The 21,291-nt window shown below is 35.0% G+C and overlaps 1 protein-coding gene across 1 annotated transcript in view; it reads left to right on the forward strand.

Annotated features, from left to right (window-relative positions):
* Positions 1–21,291, forward strand: part of LOC111624140 (fibrillin-1-like) — a 90,250-nt gene that overhangs the window by 67,314 nt on the left and 1,645 nt on the right. The window contains exons 52-66 of the mRNA XM_023366937.1: positions 145–207; positions 2,045–2,170; positions 2,779–2,898; positions 7,371–7,496; positions 7,740–7,862; positions 8,038–8,163; positions 9,183–9,335; positions 9,435–9,488; positions 9,593–9,718; positions 9,816–9,938; positions 13,721–13,837; positions 13,920–14,048; positions 14,125–14,244; positions 20,918–21,043; positions 21,120–21,243. Of these exons, the coding sequence (XP_023222705.1) occupies positions 145–207; positions 2,045–2,170; positions 2,779–2,898; positions 7,371–7,496; positions 7,740–7,862; positions 8,038–8,163; positions 9,183–9,335; positions 9,435–9,488; positions 9,593–9,718; positions 9,816–9,938; positions 13,721–13,837; positions 13,920–14,048; positions 14,125–14,244; positions 20,918–21,043; positions 21,120–21,243 (1,756 nt within the window). The remainder of the gene's footprint in view (positions 1–144; positions 208–2,044; positions 2,171–2,778; positions 2,899–7,370; positions 7,497–7,739; positions 7,863–8,037; positions 8,164–9,182; positions 9,336–9,434; positions 9,489–9,592; positions 9,719–9,815; positions 9,939–13,720; positions 13,838–13,919; positions 14,049–14,124; positions 14,245–20,917; positions 21,044–21,119; positions 21,244–21,291) is intronic.

Here is a 21,291-nt window from a genome sequence, read left to right on the forward strand (position 1 = left end):
TTTTTACATTATTGAATCATTTAATATCTTTTTTTTAATAGTTATTTTAAATTTTCTTTTAGAAAAATACATCAGTTTCTATATAAAAATTGTAAATCAAAATATTTGTATGCATTCATTAAAATGTATTTTTTTTTTTTCTAGGAAGTTTCAGAATTCTTTGTCCAGATGGCTTTGGATACATTTCACAAAATGGAATAATGGAAGGTGAAAATTTATATTAGAATACATAAATTTATTTGTTTATCTTTTATTTTATATCTTATTTACAAATATAAATAAAATTTTTGAATTTTATTTGTATTTGTATAAATTATATAAAATTACCCATCAACAGAAATATACTGTGATGTTCCGTTTATTTGTTTCCTGTTCGTATTATTGCGAACAGGAAACAAATAAAACGAGTAAGAATACTAAAGATTTTTATTCTCAAACACAGGTTCTTTAAAATGATTCCAACTTACAGCCTATTGGGTTCGATATACATAACATAATCATCTACACTAACAATTTTCTGTGGTGGCAACCGACACGGGACAACGGAAACAAAACACGTGGGGGCGACTTATAACTAAAACTTAACCTACTTACAAACTAAGGAAGGAGAAATAAAATATAGATAAGGATAGGAGTAGAATAAAAGGGAAAATACCCGGGATTTTTCACTACCACGTGGTCTCAGATGATTCACCATCTTGAATCTTTGAATGGCTCCAGACCTTAATTTCTTTCCTTTTATGAACCTCTACGTTTTCTGGGGTTGTCTTGTGGTCTTCCTGCTTGTTGTTACTTGAATCTGGGGAAACTCGATTTCTTAGCAACGGTCCTACGTTACTCTATGATTCAGCCGTCTCTTACAAGGTTCCGACACCTCTGATCTCTCTCTAGGCGATCAAGGTATGATCCTCCTTCGGCCTTCTTTCGCAAGGTTTTTTTCTCACTCCTTGCTCGACTCCTCGGTCAGGACCGCACTCGTTTCTCCGTCCTCTCTCGACGAAGTCCCAGTTTCTTCTCTTTTTCCACTTCCTTTCTCCCTAGGGGCTTGTTGTTCCTTTTGTCTCTTGACATTGTTTCACAGAATCAGTGATGTCACCCGAGGGAATAGGGATTAAGGGAGAAAGTTCTAGAACAGATAAGACAAAAGAACAAAGGAAATACTGAGCCTAGCTAAAGTTAACAAAAATATATATATAAACTATGGCTGACGGCCACAATACTACGTTCAATAGTATCAAATCAGAATTGAAATTTATTATTATATCTATGTTATTGACAAAAATGACAAACAAGTTATTATAATTAAAGCATTGCTGTTAAATAGTTTTAGAATAATAATAAGCTCAAAGAATATTTATGTAGTGAATGACCATTTACTCTTTCTAAAAAGAATGGAATTCATTGTAAACTCATTAGAATAGCATGATATACATTTCCCTGTTAATTTGTTAGCATATTACTTGAGAACAGCCTATTTGGAGAGATGGGTTTACGATTGCCATTTAAGATCAGATCATAAATACTAAAAACTATAGAAAACATCCTGAAGGATACATTACACAAATGATTCTTGCAGAAAATGTCACATTGTTAGGAAGTTTCTAGATGTTGACACACATACCAATAACACAGAAACTTCCTGCATTGGCAATATTTGTTACATTAAGTTTTGCAGATGGAATTGCTTTGACTGTCTTAAATGGTTGTCAAGTTTGTCATTGAAGGTTATGAAAGTTTGAGATCATCCGAGACAATCAAAAATTTTTATTCTACAAAACTTCCTGCTGGATTGTAAGGTTTTGTGATTTATGTTATATTTAATAACTATTATAGTATCATTTGTAATTGTATGTATTTTATCTCTCTAAGAAATTCCAACATTTTATGGTAGTAATCACTTTAACTGGATAAAATACATTTTGGCAATTAACAAAAAAATATATTTTTTACACTACTAAAACCAAGAAAGTTTATTCATAGCATAAATAAAGTTAATAATTTGGCATACTTTTAGATTAAGTTAGTCCAAAATATTTTAATGCAGATATAAATGAGTGCATGATGGATCCCACCCTCTGTCAAAATGGAAGATGCATCAATACCGACGGTTCTTATCGTTGCGAGTGTCGGGAAGGATTCAGACTCGACCCTTCTAGAAACATCTGCGTCGGTAGGTATCGTCTGTTAAATTTGATCTTTCAACATAAATATAGGAGTTAATAAATTTAAAATTTTAATTGAGTCAAAGTTAATGGTTCTCAAAGTTACAGTCCTATAGATTAACAGATCACAACCAACCATGCCTTATTCTTCTTATCCCATTAAAATCCCCTTAGATACATTTCAAAATATTTTGAATATCTGGTAATCTGACATAAGAAATAAAAATAATTTTTTTTCTTCAGTTAAATGGCATAGAATTGCACCTTATAAAAGTGTCTAGATTAGTCAGTCCCTACCACCATATTTTGAGAACCACTGGTTTATTTGAATCTCGAAAAAGTTTACTATATTCTAACGTGTAAAATGATTTTATTTTTAATATTATTCAAGAAAATAAAATATTTATTTTTGTAATATTTATAAAAAATGAAACATAAAATTAACAATGTCTAATTATTAGTTAAATTAATATTTATTTGTCAAACAATTGTGCAGTGAAGGAAATATTGCTTCACTAATAGGAATGGAAATAACTAGAAAAAGTTTTTATATATTTAGTTTTTTTCATTTACTTGAAATCCTGGTTACATTTTGATTTTCGTAATTATTTTTCAGACATTGATGAATGTTTGACGTTTAATATCTGTGGTAATGGCACGTGCACAAATGAAATAGGAACGTTTACCTGTTCTTGCAGAGAAGGATTTACTCCTGGACCTAAACAAACTTGTATAGGTATGAATATATTTTAAAATAATTATTTGTTTATTTGAAGGAAATGAAGAACGTTTAATAATAATTAAAAATTCTTATATTTATTATTATAATATACAGTAGAATTTTTTAAATTTGAATGATCCACCTTTGAAAATTAAACTAGTTTTCAGAAAGTTTCTGATATCTGACATAATGTGTTATTGACAAAGAAGGCATATTCTCTTTACTTTCTTTTCCACTTGTTCATATTTAATCGCTTCAACTTTAAGCTAAACTTTTTTACTTTCCGTGCTTAGATGTTCAAAAAAATGTGACCCAATCTCTCTACTAAAACCATAAAAGTGCATAGCAATTTCACCTGTGTTAAGAGTTTAGGGTAAATGAGTGTTAGACAGTGAACACATGTAATTACCATATAAATTAAAAAGTAGCTTTGCTTATTGATATATTGTGTTAAATTGAAAGTCTTGCTTGCTATATGTGCTGTTTACCTATAATTTCTGTAAAAATAAGTGAAAAAACCGAATGTTTCTGTTTCTGACTTGCAGAATGTTTTGTACATGTTTATGTTTACTATTTGTCTATGATGCTAGATATGATTTATCAAACTACAATTGTTGCATGTGTTAATTGTTAGGTTTGCCGAGCCAGAAAGGGGGAATTAATTAAACTCTCATCAGGATGTACGAGGGGTTAGAACTGTATGTGGGTAGTGGTGGACACACAATGACTCAGGCACTTTTACAAATGAAACATGGTTTCTTTATATAAGAAGAGCTTACAAAGTGTTTTGAGAGATGCTCCTCTCTGACAAAGATCAATAGAGTGTCCACAAATGCTAAGTGGTTGGTACCCCAAGGCAATGTCATGGATAGTCCAGCAGATGGAGAACAATGGCAAAGCACAGGTAGGAATGACAGAACTTTGTTCCAAGCAGTGGCGCACACAGACAAGAAGAGAGCATGGATCAGTTTTGATAATATGGAAATGACAGAAATCTGCTCTTTGTTTTTGAAATCCAGAGTATTTAAGGAATTTTATCCCCAAATTTCCTCTCCGATTGGTTCCAATTCCCTCTCGTCATTTTTTGATTGATCTCCTCCCTTGTTTCCAGGTGGAAATAAGATCAAATTGGGTCACAAGAAAGGCCAGTCTTAGGTGTTCAACCCGATACTATCCCTCAACTCTGACAGATATGTTGATGGAACCTCAAAACCTGCACTCATATTTTTGATTGTTATATTCTCTGTTGACATTTCAGAATGTTAACTGTCAAACCTCTGTTTCCCAACTCATTTAATAACCTTAATCATTTGTATATGAGCATCAGAGTGAAAGTTTGAACTATCCAGCCTGACACTGATTTATTGCTTAATATGTGTCTGAGTTGCACTTGGGACTCACATTGTTTACTATCACATCGTGTTTATTTATTACAATTTCTTTTCTTCTATTTTAAAATATTTTTAGCGCAATTAATAATGGGTTCAGACTTGGTCTGAAACTTCACATAATTCGATGTTTTCAATTTTTGAGTTAGCTCCTTTAGGTATTTCTGGATCTACCACTGTGACTGTATGTAAGCACAATATTGGAGATATTCATAGCATTCAAACTTATTTTTTTACCAATGAACTATTTGAGATCTCAAGTACTCAAGCACAGTATTCACCCATCTCTAATTTTTTGTTATAATCTTGTTATAAGTAACTTATACATTTCAGGAAAATACATTTTGTTTACAGAATGACATTTCATATGTAATAGTACCAAAACAATTTTATAAATATTATATTTTTGGCATATACATTTATTTTTATGTCCAGTCTTCAGTTAACTGATGTGACAAATCCTCAGACAATAATTTTGCTCAATTGGCAAGATTTACATAATTGTTGGAATATTGAGTCTAGCTTTGACTGCTCAATATTATTACAAATGGTTTTCAGGAATTTTAGATTATTCCCATATTTGTGTTGTTTATTGTGTTATTCTCACCCTGTGATTTTATAATAACTCTTGCATACTTGTTGCTGGAGGCAATAATGATCTTGTTCCGTCAGGTGAGTGTCAGAATAAGTTTTCCTTTTTGGGCTTCTTCTCTTCAGACCTAACCATCAAGCAGTCTTAAGAGATTGTTCAAGGAGGAAGCATATGCAGGAACAGGAAGAAAGAAGAAAGAAACGTTCTTCCTGTTATCCAGGTCTTTATCCCAAGTATTGCAAACCACTAAGATATACATATTTGGAAAGGATCTACTAGGATATACACTGGCAGAAATTGAAAGTGTTACACCCATTCAATATTTTCAAAGACATATGAAATTGGGACAAAAGAATCTCTTTTTGAAGGGTATTGAATGATCAAAAATTAAACGAAGTACATACAGTGGTATGGAAATTATGGAGACATTTGTTATGCAAAATTACTATAGTGTTTAGTTTATAAGTTGTGAACTGTGTTATGGAATATGACTTTTTTTGGTCCACGTGTTGTTGGTGACCAACTATGCCATATTGACAAGTGAGAACTCTGTACACCCAAATTTCTGACTTTGAAAGAGGTCAGATAATTGGCATGTCAGAAATGGGAGCATCATATTGCAAAATTGCCTGAAGGACTGGCCGTGGTGCAATGTCAGTACAAAGAGTGGTCATATAGTGGATGCAGGAAGGGTCCAGCACTCGCAGACCTGGCACAGTTTCATGCAGAAGGACAACGCCACGTGAAGACCGTCATATTGCGCAGATGGAAGTTGCTGACAGATGTGTGATGGCAGCACAGATCCAAGTAGTAGTTACTGCCAGAGTCACCACACAGACAATTGTAAACCAATTGCTTGATGCTGGGCTGAGATCTTGGACCCCCATGCAATGTGTTCCTTAACCAGATTTCATCGCCAACAACGGCTAACATGGTATGCTGCTAGATGTAATTGGGCACATGAATAGTGTACAGTTGTGTTTATTGATGAATCCTGGTTCTGTTTACGCCCATGTGATAGTCAGAAACATGTCCACTGGCATGCTGGAGAAAGAGCCCACCCTGCTGTGATTTCAGAATGCCACTCAGATCCAACTTTTGGTGTCATGGTTTGGGGGCAATCAGTTACGACAGCAGGATGAGTTGGTGGTTGTTGAAGGCACAATGACTGCTCGCCAGTATGTGGACAGGATGATCCATCCAGTAGTCATACCTTTCGTGAACACCATGCAAAACAGTATCTTCCAACAAAATAATGTCCTTCCTCATGTTGCTGCCATCACAAGACAGGCCTCGTAAAGTGTTGCAATCGTGGATTGGCATGCCCAGTCTCCAGATTTATTCCCTATGTCTGGGATGCCATGGGTAGACGGATTACGTCTCATAGCCATCCAGCGCGCACTGTACAACTGATTGCACAAGTTGTACAGGTATGAAGAGATATATCCCAACAAGACATTCAAGCACTTATTGATTCAATGCCTGCAAGGATCCAAGAGTATATCCAAGATCAACATGGTCATTCCTCTTACAGAAACATGCAAAGTTTTATTGCTGTTTGGTACATAATTCATTTCATTTTTTGTTCATTTCTTCTGGGTATGCCCCTATACATATTTACCAAGTTTCGTGAATTTCTATCAATTCCATTTGGGTATAACACTTTCAATTTCTGCCAGTGGATATATAAAAAGGATTATGTTCTCTTTGGAACAGTTATCAGAGATGACTCCCTAACAGTGAAATTAAGGTACATTCAGTGAGTTCTTCATATGTTAAATATTGTACAGACCGAAATGCTCGGAGATGAGAACTTCTCAATATCTGATAACCCTCGAGGGAAGGATGGTGAATCTAGTGTGTGTTATTGTTGGGTTTACATCCCCTTTACTGAATGGGATAAGTTTGTAACAATTTACATATAATTCTCATCTAACATCTCTTGCGCAAAGGTAATTACAATCTAAATTATTTAATTAAAGGTCGTTAATGGGTGATCATTTTTCCTGTCTCTAAATTTTTGATTTTAAATTAACATAATGCATTCAATTAATTAGTTTATTGTTTTTTGGATACTAGAAATAATAACACTAGACTACCAACACATTTTTTTTGTATTACAGAAATTTATTAGACTGTTTTCCTTTCGAATTCATTAATTTTCTGTACAGAATTTGAATCTGTGGGATGTTATAAAAGTTTTCCAATACACTTAGGTCACAGCATAAGAAGAGTTTTTCATTTCATGTTTCTCTTGAAGCAAAGTTAGCCTGAAAGTACTTAATATGAAATTGTTATGAATGGATTTACTATTTCCATTATAAAATTATATAAAGTTGTTCCACAGTGGGCATGCCCAGGTAATCTGTGACTTCATTATTTTATTCCTGGAAGCTTCTTCTATTTCCCTGCCTATTGTGGAGTGATTTTACAATCACACCATATAAACGTTTAAAGATTATAAATTAATTGACAAGCCAATTTCTATATTTTCTCAAAAATTGCAGATGTGGACGAATGCTTGGAGATAGGAAATGTGGTCTGCGCCTTCCGTTGTCAAAACATGCCAGGTACCTTCCGTTGCATCTGTCCTGCCGGTTACAAACTCGCTGCTGATGGAAAACATTGTGAAGGTAAGGAAGAAATTTACAAATTAGAATTAATTCTGTCCATTATAGAATATTCATCTTTAATGTCAAACATATTAAAAATTCTCAGATGAATTATCCATATAAAAGAGAATTGTTGTAATAAACAGCAATTCTCTTTTATATAGCTAAAAGAGCAAACAGCATCTCATTTAAAATATAGAGTATATGCTATCACATTTATAACAAATTACTGAAATAAAATGCAAACCAAATTTCAATTTACAGATCTGGACGAATGCGAAACTCCTGCTAATAATTGTAGGTTCGAATGTAAAAACCTAGTCGGCTCGTTCATGTGCATTTGCCCCGAAGGATATCAGCAGGTGGGCACCGGCGATGACTGCAGAGGTAAGCTAATGTTAATTAAGCATCAAAAGTACATTTAATAATTTGGCTTCTATGAAAAATATGTATTATACAGTAAATGAGTAAATTGTTAGAGCTAACTTATCTAGAAATGAAATGATGTTTTCATTTAAGCTCATCATAAAAAAATTAGTAATAATAATAATAATAATTTCAGACATAAATGAATGTGCTGTGATACAAGGAATCTGCCAGAATGGTCGCTGCATCAATACCAGAGGAAGTTACCGATGCGAATGTTTTGAAGGATTTGAAACTACTGCAAATGAAAAAGAATGCGTCGGTAAGTTTGTCCATAACTTTTCCTCTCTCTTTCTAATCTGGATCATACTAAATTAATTAAACTTATTATATTAACAATGAATATCAATGTTTGATTTATATTTATTTTAATGTTCTGTAATTAGTCATCACAAAAAAAATGTATTTTTAAGATATATTAAATAATAAAACAAAGACTAAAATTGTATATTTTTTCTATTAATTGTAAGATGATAATATTTGGCTTGTAATTTGTGACATTGTCACACAAGTTTCACTTTAGTGTTTTCTGCCTTTAAACACTTTTGTTTTATAGAAAAAAATAAAAATTTGTACTTAAATGAAGTTTCACAAATATTGTTAACACTATTAAAATCATAATAAATGATGCGTTTAGCCCATGACTTTAATTTAGATAGCCTAATAAAAAAGATTTAACAATTTGGAGGGCTTATCACAACAAGGCTGACAGAAAAAAAGACCAGATCTTTTACAAAATAGTTAGTCTTTAATAGTAACCTTCAATTTTGTAAAAGATCTAGTCTTTTTTTCTGTTGGCCTCCAAATTGTTAAATCCTATTTATTAGGCTAACTAACTATCTAAATTAAAGTATTAAAATCATTACGTAGTTTTCCATTGTTTCATCAATAGCCTTTCTTTTCATGTTGAGCTGCATTGAAAAATCAATCAATTTAAAATAAATTTTGTCAATTTTTCGGTTTAAGTTTTATTACAAATTTTCAGACTTGGAGTTGGTGGAATATTGATTTGACATTACTGTTCTAGACTGTATTAAGTATTTATAAATAATTCATATGCCTCTATGTCCTTATTTTCTACAATTCGTTAAATGTTTGTCTACGAGGATTAAGCTTATTAATAGGATGTATTGCACTGATGTTTTGGTTTTTTGCAAAAAACCAAAACACCAGTTAAATACATCCTATTAATAAGCTTAGTCCTTGTAGACAAACATTTAACAAATCTATAAATAAGTTGCTTTAAATATGAATATAAATCTGTGTTATTTATTCTCTTAGATTACAGAACTGGATACTGTTTCATTCATGCCGCTGGAGGAGTGTGCACAACGCACACTGCGGATCTGGCAGAAATGACCAAGGCCGACTGTTGTTGTGGAATGGGTGCGGCTTGGGGACCCCAGTGCGAAATATGCCCTCATAGAGGAACGAGTAGGTCGTTTTGTTTTAAATAGCAGATTTAGTGAAAATTAAATTAATTAACAAGTTTTGTTGCTAATTAAGTTTAATTTTAAATCTATATATATGTAGAGGACTATGAAGTTCTTTGTCCACATGGCAGTGGCATCACCCAAAATGGGAAAGGTAAGATCATTTTTTGATTTCTATGAAAAAAATTAAATTCCATGAATGGAAGTATATTGTTTGTATGTAATAGAAAATTTTCTTTGACTTTTTTTATCATACAGATGTGGATGAATGTAAGATTATGCCCTTCCTGTGCAAGAATGGTCGATGTATCAATACTCTAGGATCGTATCGTTGTCTATGCAACAAAGGTTATAAAACAGATCATTCGGGAACACATTGCATTGGTGAGAACAATTGTCATAACTTAATACTTTTGGTGTTATGTGACTCTAAACATTTTTTATTTTATATTAATAATTTGTATTGTAATTATCATTTTAGATGTTAATGAATGTGAAAAGGTACCTTCTCCATGCAAATTCTCCTGTCAAAACACAGAGGGAAGTTATATATGTTCTTGTCCCAAAGGTTATGTGTTGGGTCCGGATGGAGTAACATGTAAAGGTAAATTAATCATAGTTCTCAGTAGCAGGTTCCTTAATCTATTTTAACTTGTTTTTTATTAATATAATATGATGTTAAAAATGTGATTGAGCACAACAATTGTACTACTTGCTTTAAATGTTTTTATTAATTTCTCTGCATAATGAAAGTTTATCATTATCTTATTGTTGTGATAATACTGCTTGTTAATTGGAGGTATTGAAAACTTCAGACCTATGACAAAAACAAGGATTACCCTCCACATTGGAACTTAGATACTTCTGTCATCATTTTAAAGATCTGGGGAGTTAGAATAATGACACAAAATCATTACCACCTTAACATGAAATCTGAATTCAGATAAGTAGTACAATAAGATCCTACAACTAGAGAGAAAAATTGAAAGATATTGAGAACAATTTAAAATGAAGCAAAGATATTCAGTTTCTTACTAGACAAACAAAGTGATTTTATTTGGATATCTTTTTCAAAATGAACAGGAAAAATTAATTTTTCTAGATGACAAAGACTTCCATTAATGCCAATATTTGTCTCAACTCTAACTAGAATCAGGATAAAAAAAAAGCTTGTATGTAAAAGCAGTTAATATTATTGTTATCTACAATAATAATAACTTCACATACAACTCTATTGGAGCTTTATTAAATCTTTTTACATTCCTGCTGAAACATTAAATACCACAGGTATTTTGGAAATTCAGCTTACTTCAATTCCCATTAATTAACTGAAAAGCCCCATTGTACTTTTGCCATTTCAACCTTTAGAGAAAACAAATATGGACCTCTTATAGTTTAAATGTTTCCTCAACTTTATCACAAGCTATGTAAGTCTAAAAATCTATATCTGTATATCTTTATCTTAATTCCCCAACCAGCAACAAGGAAGAACTTTCCCTTGGATGAAGTATCCACCATTTTCAATGACTACTTATCCTGGACAATAATTGGATCATCTTTGGAGATTAAATTGGCACAGCTAATTTCCTACTCTGCAATGCTCCTTGTTTCCATTAAATGTCAGCAAACACCAGACTCAACAAGGATTAGTTCTATTAATTAATAAGAGATGTAGCTATTTGATTAATCTTGTTAAAGAAGATGATCCCTTAATTTTTAATGCTGTATTCCACAGAAATGTACCAAAGGCGACATTCCTGCAGAATATGCATTCACCTCCTCTGGAGATAAATCAACAAATCAACTTTATCATCCAATTCCCACCCCATACTGAATTTCCACAGAAACTTTGTTGTTGTCCATAAGACTAATGCTACACACCCAAATAGAGTGGAATACCTGTACTGTGGTAATAACGTTATCCATATAAAGGGGAGAATGAATGACTCTTGCAACTACTGCCCAATTGTCTTCCTCCTAAATCTCAGAAAAATTCAAACTAGAGGTTTAGCTGTGATGTTTTTAACTTGGACAACCAGCAATGATCTAATCTCTAACTCTTAATTTGTATTCCACAAGGCTCTCTGTACTAAAACAGTTAAGGAGAAAAGTCAACTTATATGCTGCCTTTGTATATTTAAAAAGTGCTTGTGATATGGTACTTATCTATATATGATTTGTTGGTTAGCTTACTGATAAAGCTGACTCTAATTTTATTAAAGCAATAGACAAACTATTTGAAAACTGTTATACAGTTATACAATATAATATGAAGGTTTCTAAATTTAATGTGATCTACTTCAGTGTATGACCCAGGACATTATTGCACAGACGGGTCACCTATGACCCGTCTGGGCAATCATGCAGCCCATAAACAATGCGTCAGGTAACAGAGAATTTTATGTGCAGCAACTTGAAAGATCTGCCATGCTGCGGAGATCTTGTAATCAAACTCCTTTACAGATGAGTTTTTTATCAACAACATGGTCGTCTACACAGGCCAATATTGGAGCCAACAGCACAAAGACATCGGCGTTACAAGGTAAATCCTGAAAAGACAAAAATCATGATATTCAGTAATGGAGAAAGACTGCTAAAAGCCCCTAAATTCTGAAATCTTTGTACCCTTATGAATTGTGAGAATTCCATCAAATCTACCAATTTGTCTGCCATCATCTTTTGATTATAAAATTATTATATTCATTCTTACAACCTCAAGTTTAGCCTTCTGCTCTCTATCTATTTGAAACATATTCAAGCACAACAAACTAGAATACTTCATACCTGAATATACTATTAGAATAGAGTCAACATGCAATACTTCACTATTCTCATCATTTTAGAAACCCATTAATCACTTGGAGCTGATCAATAACTGGAGTAATCAATTAGATAAAGCCCTCCAGAAATTTGGTTTATCCACTAATGCCTTTCAAAGTCTAGACATTGGAGATTTATATTTAAATTGAATTTCAATCATCATCAGTATGTGCACAGATAAGGCAAATATTACAAAGCCATCTGCTTTCCATTTCCTACAACCCAACTATTACTAATTTACCAATCTTCTTAAGAATGGTTGTATCCAGAGTTGTATACTCTCAATCATTCCTAATTACCATAACAGCATATTCATCCACCTGATATACTTTTGATAATACTATCAAACAGTTATAATGTCAACCTAATACATTAGATTTATAAAATGTCTGCCAGATTAATTAGACTTAATATAACCCAATAAATAAGTTGATATATCACGCCATGGTAAAAGCTTAAGTCGGACAAGAGCCACAACAGGCCATAGGCACCGAAGCCACCCCCACTCAGTGAGTAACCAGCATGGCTATAGAGTAGATTGGACCAAGGTCCAGGTAGAATAAGGGGCAATGCATCTGTAGGGTAAGCAGGATTTGCCGGTTCGGATCCCACTCAGGGCAGTTCTTTTCTTCCAGAATATTCTAAATAACTCTGAAAGTAACCTTCCCACAATACATCATCTGCACCTGCAAGGAAGATAATACACTCCAAGCAAAATATAAGCTGGACTTAATATCCTCAATATCTTCACCTTGTGGGTTCAACGAAAATCTACAGAATTATACAAGTATTTCAAAGATTACTTACAACAAATCACCCTCCTCTTCTCTTAATGCCTAATAAATAATAATAATAATAAATAAATTTGTAAAATACAATTACAGTCGACCCCCCTATAACACGGTAGATACATTCCGGTTTTTATAAATCCATTTTCTACGAGTCCTTAAATATATGTGCCAACCACAGCCCAGCACATATGCAGTTTACGGACTACGGCTGTTTGAAAGGTTTTCTTCCATAAAATTAATCGATTCTAGACTAATTCGACTCAACATTTCCGAAATACGTATAATTTTTTTGGGACTAATCTATATAAACTATGCTATAAACAAAAAATTGTAGGATTACTTACCGATTGTGCACTGTTCTATGCCATTGCTTAAGCTTGTTTTTGTTGTTGAGCTTGTCATTGAATGGCGCTCGCGTGCTTCCTGATAAATTATTTTTTTGCAAAAAATTTGCTGAACTTAGGAGATATCATTAATATAAATATAATTTTTATGGATGTTAAATAATAAATGGTTTTTAGTAGGTCCGCTGCTCGTTTAAACTTAACTGTTTGTACGATATACGCTATTGGTCTAGATTCAACCAATCCTGTCATGACACGAGTCGGCGATGACGTTTTACCGAATTATACGAGTTTTTTTAGCATGTTTGTACAAATATGGTTGCAATTTTTTCATCTGTTTTATAGGGGGATCTACTGTATTAATTTACTATTATTTAAAAAAATATTTTTTATGACTTTACATAAATACATAATGTTTATTTTGATTTTAGATTTAGACGAATGTGCCACTTTACAGCACAGTTGCGAACACACTTGCATCAACACTCAAGGAAGTTATCACTGTACTTGTCCCAAAGGTTTTAAATTAGTAGGAACGCGCTGTTTGGGTAAATCAACTTCTGTAATTTCTCTTAATATTTCTTGGTTGAGAAACTGTAAAATTTCTTATTTTCAACTTTAACACACCAGATTTGAATGAGTGTACGGAACAGGCCAATTTGTGCGGACCGTTAGGAACGTGCATGAATTTACCCGGAAGTTTCAAATGCATCTGTCCCAGAGGTTATATCACAGATTCTTCCGGAACCATGTGCATAGGTCTGATCGAACGGATTAATTATAAAGAAATTAAAATAATAATATCACATAATACTAATTTTTCTGACTTCTATAGATACTGATGAATGTGCAGATGGTGCTCGTTGTCAGCACGGTTGTGAAAACATGGTGGGAGGTTATCGTTGTTCCTGCCCCGAAGGATACCTACAGCATTATTATTGGAATCAATGCGTCGGTAAGTATTCATAAAATTCTAATTTGTTAAGAATGAATATTCCAGTAGAATAACAATTTGCTGTTTGAAATTCCATGCCAATAAGAGAAAACAAATTTACCTTTTTCATTATTAAAAGTCTGCTTAGTTTAATAATGCTACATATCGAACAATAGTTACAAATGTGATGACATAAGTTTAATTTTGATACAGATTTTTTTTTATGATACCGGCATTCTGCCTTCTAGTAAGCAAGGCAAAACTTACAGGGGGTGAATGTATCCAATGCATATTTCCATGTACAAATAAATGATTTGCAAGTTTTGCATTGTTCAATGACAGTGAAGAACAAATCTCTGTTATCACACCACAATAGTAAAAAACCAATATACTATCTATGGATCCGTGATGTGGCCAAGTCCCTAAAGAATATAGTATCCAGCTTAGTTCAACAGTGCCTATATGAAGTGTATACAGGGTTTTAAGAAATTAAACCCCAACAAAACGAAATGATTAGTAGAGGCTGTAGGAGATTAATGCAAGCAAATTTGATTCTATGAACTGGGTTCTGCCACAATCCCCTTTAAAGATACAGGCTTCTAATTTCTTTGCTGTTCTGCATAGCATGTGTGTAGTGTAAGAAAGCCCTTTTTTAAAAATGTTTGCCATTGCTGTCCACTTGTGAAATCATATGAAATTTAATCCACACACAAGAACCTTATTATATCCCAGTAACAACAAATTTTAATTAAAACTAACGTTTTCGACTATAATCATGGTTTTTTTTTTTTTTTTATGCTTCTAACACAATAAAGTGTTATAAATTAAGACACTTGGCGGGTTTTCTCATCTTTATTTAGTTGATACGTGTGAAAATATATAATCATGGTATTCCTCAGGCTTTTGACCAGTACAGTTCAAATATGGAATGCATCTATCAGCATGTTTAAAATTATTTTAAAATACTGAAACATTTAAACGCTAGAAGATCATTTTTAGCCATATGTGCTACAATAGTGATAAAAATATCCCTACACCACAAACAAAAATAATTAATGGTGTAGAAAAGGTAGCTAAATGCTAGTGTTGCTCATGTTTTTTTCATAGCACCACCTCCATGCATAACAAATATTAGCAGCATCCTTTGCGTTAACACAGTTGCTGGCAAGGCTTCAAAAGTGCTCTACCTGATGCGACTGTCTCATCAATTTGGCTTTATGAAATTTAATTATGTTGATAGTTTGGTGAAATAATGCAATGCAACACATGGGCGATCTGTCAACGGGGAGGACTTTTATGGAAAACTGGGCCCGTTTAGTTGTTAGACACGTGACTTACTCCTACTCCTGTACCACAGGAGAAAGTTGGATCAACCTAACGTTAGGAAACAGTCACATCACCCCTAGGGTTGACCACTGTTACACTACCGACATAGATTCTGCCAGTGACTATAGGTATATCTTCTCCCAACCGAACACTACCAGTAATCATAGTTTTCACTATGCTCGCAATGACTGGCAATTATTCCGCAACACCTTCAATAACATTTCAGCTGGTACCCCCTCACCACAGTCACTATACTCAGGACACCTTAGATCATCTTGTCACCAGGCTTACAAATACAATCAATAGCGAGGTTGAGGCCAAAGTTTCAAATGCGAAAACGTGTACATTGGATATTCAGCTCCGCTTTCCTGTAAGCCTAGAAGTTTGACAATGGCGTTTGGATAGTCAGTGGAATCATGCTCGACATTCCAAACACCATTGTCAAACTTCTAGGCTTGCAGGAAAGCGGAGCTGAATGTCCAATGTACACGTTTTTGCATTTGAAACTTTGGCCTCAACCTCACTACTAACTCTAACTACCTCTGAGGTTAAACATTGTAAACACAAAAAGATTCTTTTGTGGACCCGAGCTAGAAAACAAGAAAAAAGTTGTTAGGAGATTAAGGAGACAATTTAGGAATGAATAGGACCCAGATATTAAAGTCACACTTAGAGACCAGTACAGGCACAAACACAATGCTTACAAAACTCTTATAAATAAAACAAGGACCAACACTTGCAGTCACAATCCCTGGTCAAAACAGTATTACTTAGTTTGTAAGGAAAAACACTAGCTCCAAACCTCCTCCACTATCCAGCTCCCCGATGGTCACTACACCAACAACACAGGAGAAACTATCACACACATTCTCATTAGTATTCACCCTTCAGATGACCCACTGCAGAATGACAATACACAAGCAGTCATCCGGAGTTCTACACTCACTCTACCTATACAGACAATAACCACAACTTCACTTATATTGATGTTTCAAATACCATCTGTTTGCTCACTGATAACAAAGCCCCAGGTCTTGACAGCATAACCACTAGGATGATAAAACACATGTTTGAGGCCAATCCTACAGCATTTGTAATTCTCTTCAATATCTGCTTGAACACTGGCCTTTTTCCTACTCGGTGGAAAAAGGCTAGTGTCAAATTGATTCCCAAACCCACCAGCACTAACAAAAATAGAGGCCAATCTGCCTTCTCCCAACTCTAGGAAAAGTGTTAGATGGTCTAATGATTAATAGGCATCAGATTGGCTTCTCTAAAAACAAAGGCACAGTAGATGCCATCCACCAGGCTAAACAAACCAATCAGCATACTGCAATTATCACTATTGACTTTAGAGGCAGTAGCGTAGCGTAGCGTAGGGGGCGGCAAAATTTGACAATAAATAATAATAATAATATCTTGTAAGAAGTTGAACCATTTTATTTCGTATTTTCATACTGATTCAGATCGATTGAAATGAGCACGGAATAGTGTTACCATCCGACTCGCCGTCCAGGGATATCATGCGCAACCTGTCAACCTTTTTTTTCTTACTCATATACACCTCTAATATCCAATAGGACTAAGTCATCTAGATTACTTACGTTACTCCTACCCAAGTCTCCCTTGTCGCTAACTGTAACTGATTTAGAATGAGCATGTAGTGCAAAATGATATACGCATGCGTCAAGAACTTCTGTTCAAACAAACCTCATCTGCCGTCCAGGTCGGCAATTTTAAAAAGGTGGCAACACTAGCACGGAATTTTTCATTAAAATTCAGTTTCATCACAGAATAAGTAGTCTTCTAAATTGAGATACCCAAATAAGGGGGCGGCGAAATTTTCCTCCACCCCGGGCGACTGACACCCACGCTACGCCACTGTTTAGAGGTGCCTTCAATCATGCCTGGTGGACTTTTATCCTGCTTATCATTGTCCTCAAAATCTTTACAAACTTCTTCAGTCCTATCTTAGCAACAGGAGTGCAGGTGTTTATACAACACAAAATAACATGGTCATACTCATCACTCGAGGCTGTCCTCAGAGAACCAGGTCTGGTCCTGGTCCCGAACATAGCCTATAACTCTATTCTGCACTTAAACAACACCCTGCTCCTGGCTGCCTCGTACAGGGCCACACAGGAACAGTGAATGCTTACAGGACCTGTGGAGTATTAAGCATAGGCAACCCATTAACACAGACAAATATGAAAGCATGATAGTTGGTAGGAACGTGCCACTCGTCAGGAAGCTTACCCTTCAAATAGGTGCTCACAGAATAAAGCAAACAACAGAAATTAAATATTTAGGTGTTATTCTTGATGAGAGACTTAACTTCACACCCCACATCAAATACATCATGGACAAAGCTAAAAAGATAGCCAATGCCCTCATTAGTATTGCTAAGAACACACAAGGCCTTGGTCCTAACGCTACTAAGCTTATTTACAGGGGTGCAATTCAACCAGCACTCCTCAATATATGCGATACAGGTCTGGGGCAATGAGGCCTCCAAAGTCCATAACCATAAAAAACTTATCTGTTCAAAGGATTGCTGCTCTCTGCATTTGTAAGGCCTGTAGGACCACAACCACTAGTGCCCTTTTATCATTGTAAGCTAATATTTATACTCTCTCCGTGTATTAAAATTAGTTTTTATTATTATTGTAACCTTGCAGTGATTAAGGTTGTTAATTACCTACCCATAAATGATGGGTTTTGCATACTACTGTAATTGATATTATTGTATAATGGTTTTGTCAACTGTTGTAATTTTGGTTATAAATAATTTCTGATGCAATGCTCTGAGGTCCTAAGAACTTTTTCACCTTTACTTTTCCCCCTTTTCCTTTGTACTTCTCACTTCAAAACCTTTCCTTCACCCCTTTTTCTTCCTACTGGGCTAAGTTTGCAAAAGCAGGCAGCCCCTCTTTCTTTATTAGAGTGTCCTTTTGGTAATGTCAGGATTGACCCCTATTGACTTAGAAATTAAATGCATTATTTGGCAGGAAAATCTCGTCACCTTACCCTGGCGAGATTATATCAACTCGGATGTCAACAAAATGATTAGAGTAGGTAAGATTCCCCCCAATTTGACCTCGATTGATGATATCAAAAAATTCACTTCCGACTTATGATTACCAACCCTCCCATCAGCTTGCCCTGAAGATCTAGGTGATCATCCCATATTTACGATTTACACTGATGGTTCCAAGAAGGATGATGATGTGGGTGCCGCTTTTGTAGTTTACTCCAACTTAGGCCGCGAGCTTCACAACGCTTGCTTTCATTTAGGTGCACAAGCGGAAACTTTAGCTATTTATATGAGCTATATTCACATTAGGCATAGGAAGGACAAAAGACACTACTTACACTATCACATTTATTCTGACAGTAGGGTAGCTTTACACAGGATTGCAAAGTCTGATAGTCGCTTAAAACTCATCCATCTCATACACCACATTCTCAGATAACAACATTAGAATAGATTTCCAATGGGTCCCGGGTCATGTGGGGTTCTTGGCAACGAGACTGCCGACCGTCTTGCCAAACAAGCTGCATAGTCTTCACTCACTAGTACTTTCAGTTACATTCCTACCTCGTACATCAACAACCATGTCAAGAAGCAAATCTTCATTCTCTGGCAAGACAGCTGGGACCATGACACCACCGGTAGGCTCACCTACACTTTCATTCCCAAGCTTGACACTATTGCGATTCTTTGCCACTTTTACCCTAGTTACACCCTCACTCAGCTACTTAAAGGACATGGCAACTTTAAGCAATACTTGCATAGAATTAACTTTGGGGACAATCCGCAATGCAATTGTGGTATTCAGGAGGACCAAACACTTAGTTTTTCGCTGCAATAGGTACAATCACATTAGGGATAGCTTAATGAGAGCTGTTATTCTTGAAGGGTACAACTGGCCTTGCAACCTGCACCAACTCATTCACATGTGTACACTGTTCCATCATCTACTTGCATTCATATCTATTAGTGGGGCTCTTGATAGCACTCACTCCATGGCATGGATGGCAATTAGCTATCCCTTGATTTGTTTCAACTGTTGGTATAAAGCTGCCTTTCATCTTTTCAGTATAAATTCAGTTAGTCCTAGATGTAATTTACATTAGGGTTAGGTTAGTTTAGTTAGTGAGTAAGTTAACTCGTTTGCTTTTTGCACTGTCTGTCTAGTATTAAATATTAGTAGGAAGACTAACTTCTACACTTAGCTATTCGTGGCAGCACTCAATTATTGGTGTTTGCTACAGGTTTTCTTTTAGACCCGTTGGGAGACTACGACCTTGCAGCCTAAAAACTGCACGCGAAAATCAAACATAGAGGGTACTCTAGCCTTATGTACACTGTTCAGAGGAATCCTACTTTTTTCTATTGTCTATCTCCTCTTCCGACTAAACACTTCATTTATGTATGTATATTAGACATGTGAAGAAAACTCGGAAAACTTCATGTGGCGAAGCTCAAACCCATAACCAGTGTTGGATGCTGTTTTATAGTTATGTTTACTAAGTATTTGTCAGACATAATGGAGAAATTCACATCTCAGAAGCTAGCCGATATGCGTATTTACTGAGACGATTAGCGCAGACGATCGTGAATGGTATTCCCACTATTTAACGTTTGCAGCAATCCATAATCAATCGCAAGGAAAGGGGTGTTTTGAAATGATCAGATGAACAGGGACAATCACTTTGAAGAACTAATGGAGCAATAAGCTATTCATTTTATTTTATCACTCTAATTTCTTAACCCCTTGTAAATTTAGGCTACCGTTACTTGGACCATAGCTAATTGATTGGTATCCCTTTTTTCCGGACAACACTTTCTTCACAACCTCGTGTAGTGATTAATTCTTAAATTTTTATAACGCGTTCAACCCTTGTCAGATAATAAACCTATTTTTAAGAGATTAAATTAATAATAATCACACGTGGAGCACAGAAAAGCAAAAAAATTGTAAATGCTAACAAGTAAAATCTTCATTAGTGTTTTACAAAATCCATTTCCACCCTCAAAATTTAATAGAATCAATGCCCCTTATATACAAGCTACCATGCCAAATTTCGTTATTTTATGTTCACCCCGTCCTGAGATATTAAGTGAAATAGACACCAACATACACATGGAATTTTCCCCCCATTTTCTTGAGTTTTTTGGGTTCAGGGGTCTCAAAACGTGGAGATTTGCAAAAAAATTTGGAGGGTCAAATTTGATACGAATCCCATACTTTCACTTATTATGTATAGGCCTACATAACAGCTGGAAAAGAAAAATTAAGTTTGGAATGGTCCGAACGAATAAAATTTGGGCATTCGACAATTATTGGAATTTCTATGTTTACAGACGACAACGAATGCTCGGGTCCTGCTTCCGCCTGCGGTACGGCCATGTGTTTGAACACGGTGGGGAGTTACAGTTGCACGTGTCCTCCCGGTTACAACTTCGACAATCTCAACCTGATCTGTATTGGTAAGTGTTTACGAAATTAACCAGATTAATTACTAACTTGGGATACAAACTATCGAACCTTTGTTCCGTCGGACAGAAATCGGAGGAATCGGAGGCAACGTGGGATGTCAGGGAAGTCCGTGCGCATTCGGATGCACTCCCACAGGACAAAGTGGATTCGTGTGCGGTTGCCCCGACGGATACCAAAGGATCGGACAAGGGTAGGTGTCTGGCTTTTTTTTGTGTAATTTGTACAGAAGGACTCTTAT

The sequence above is a fragment of the Centruroides sculpturatus genome, unplaced genomic scaffold (genome assembly GCF_000671375.1).
Source record: "Centruroides sculpturatus isolate CEXI.00-Female unplaced genomic scaffold, Cexi_2.0 scaffold27, whole genome shotgun sequence".
NCBI lineage: Eukaryota > Metazoa > Arthropoda > Arachnida > Scorpiones > Buthidae > Centruroides > Centruroides sculpturatus.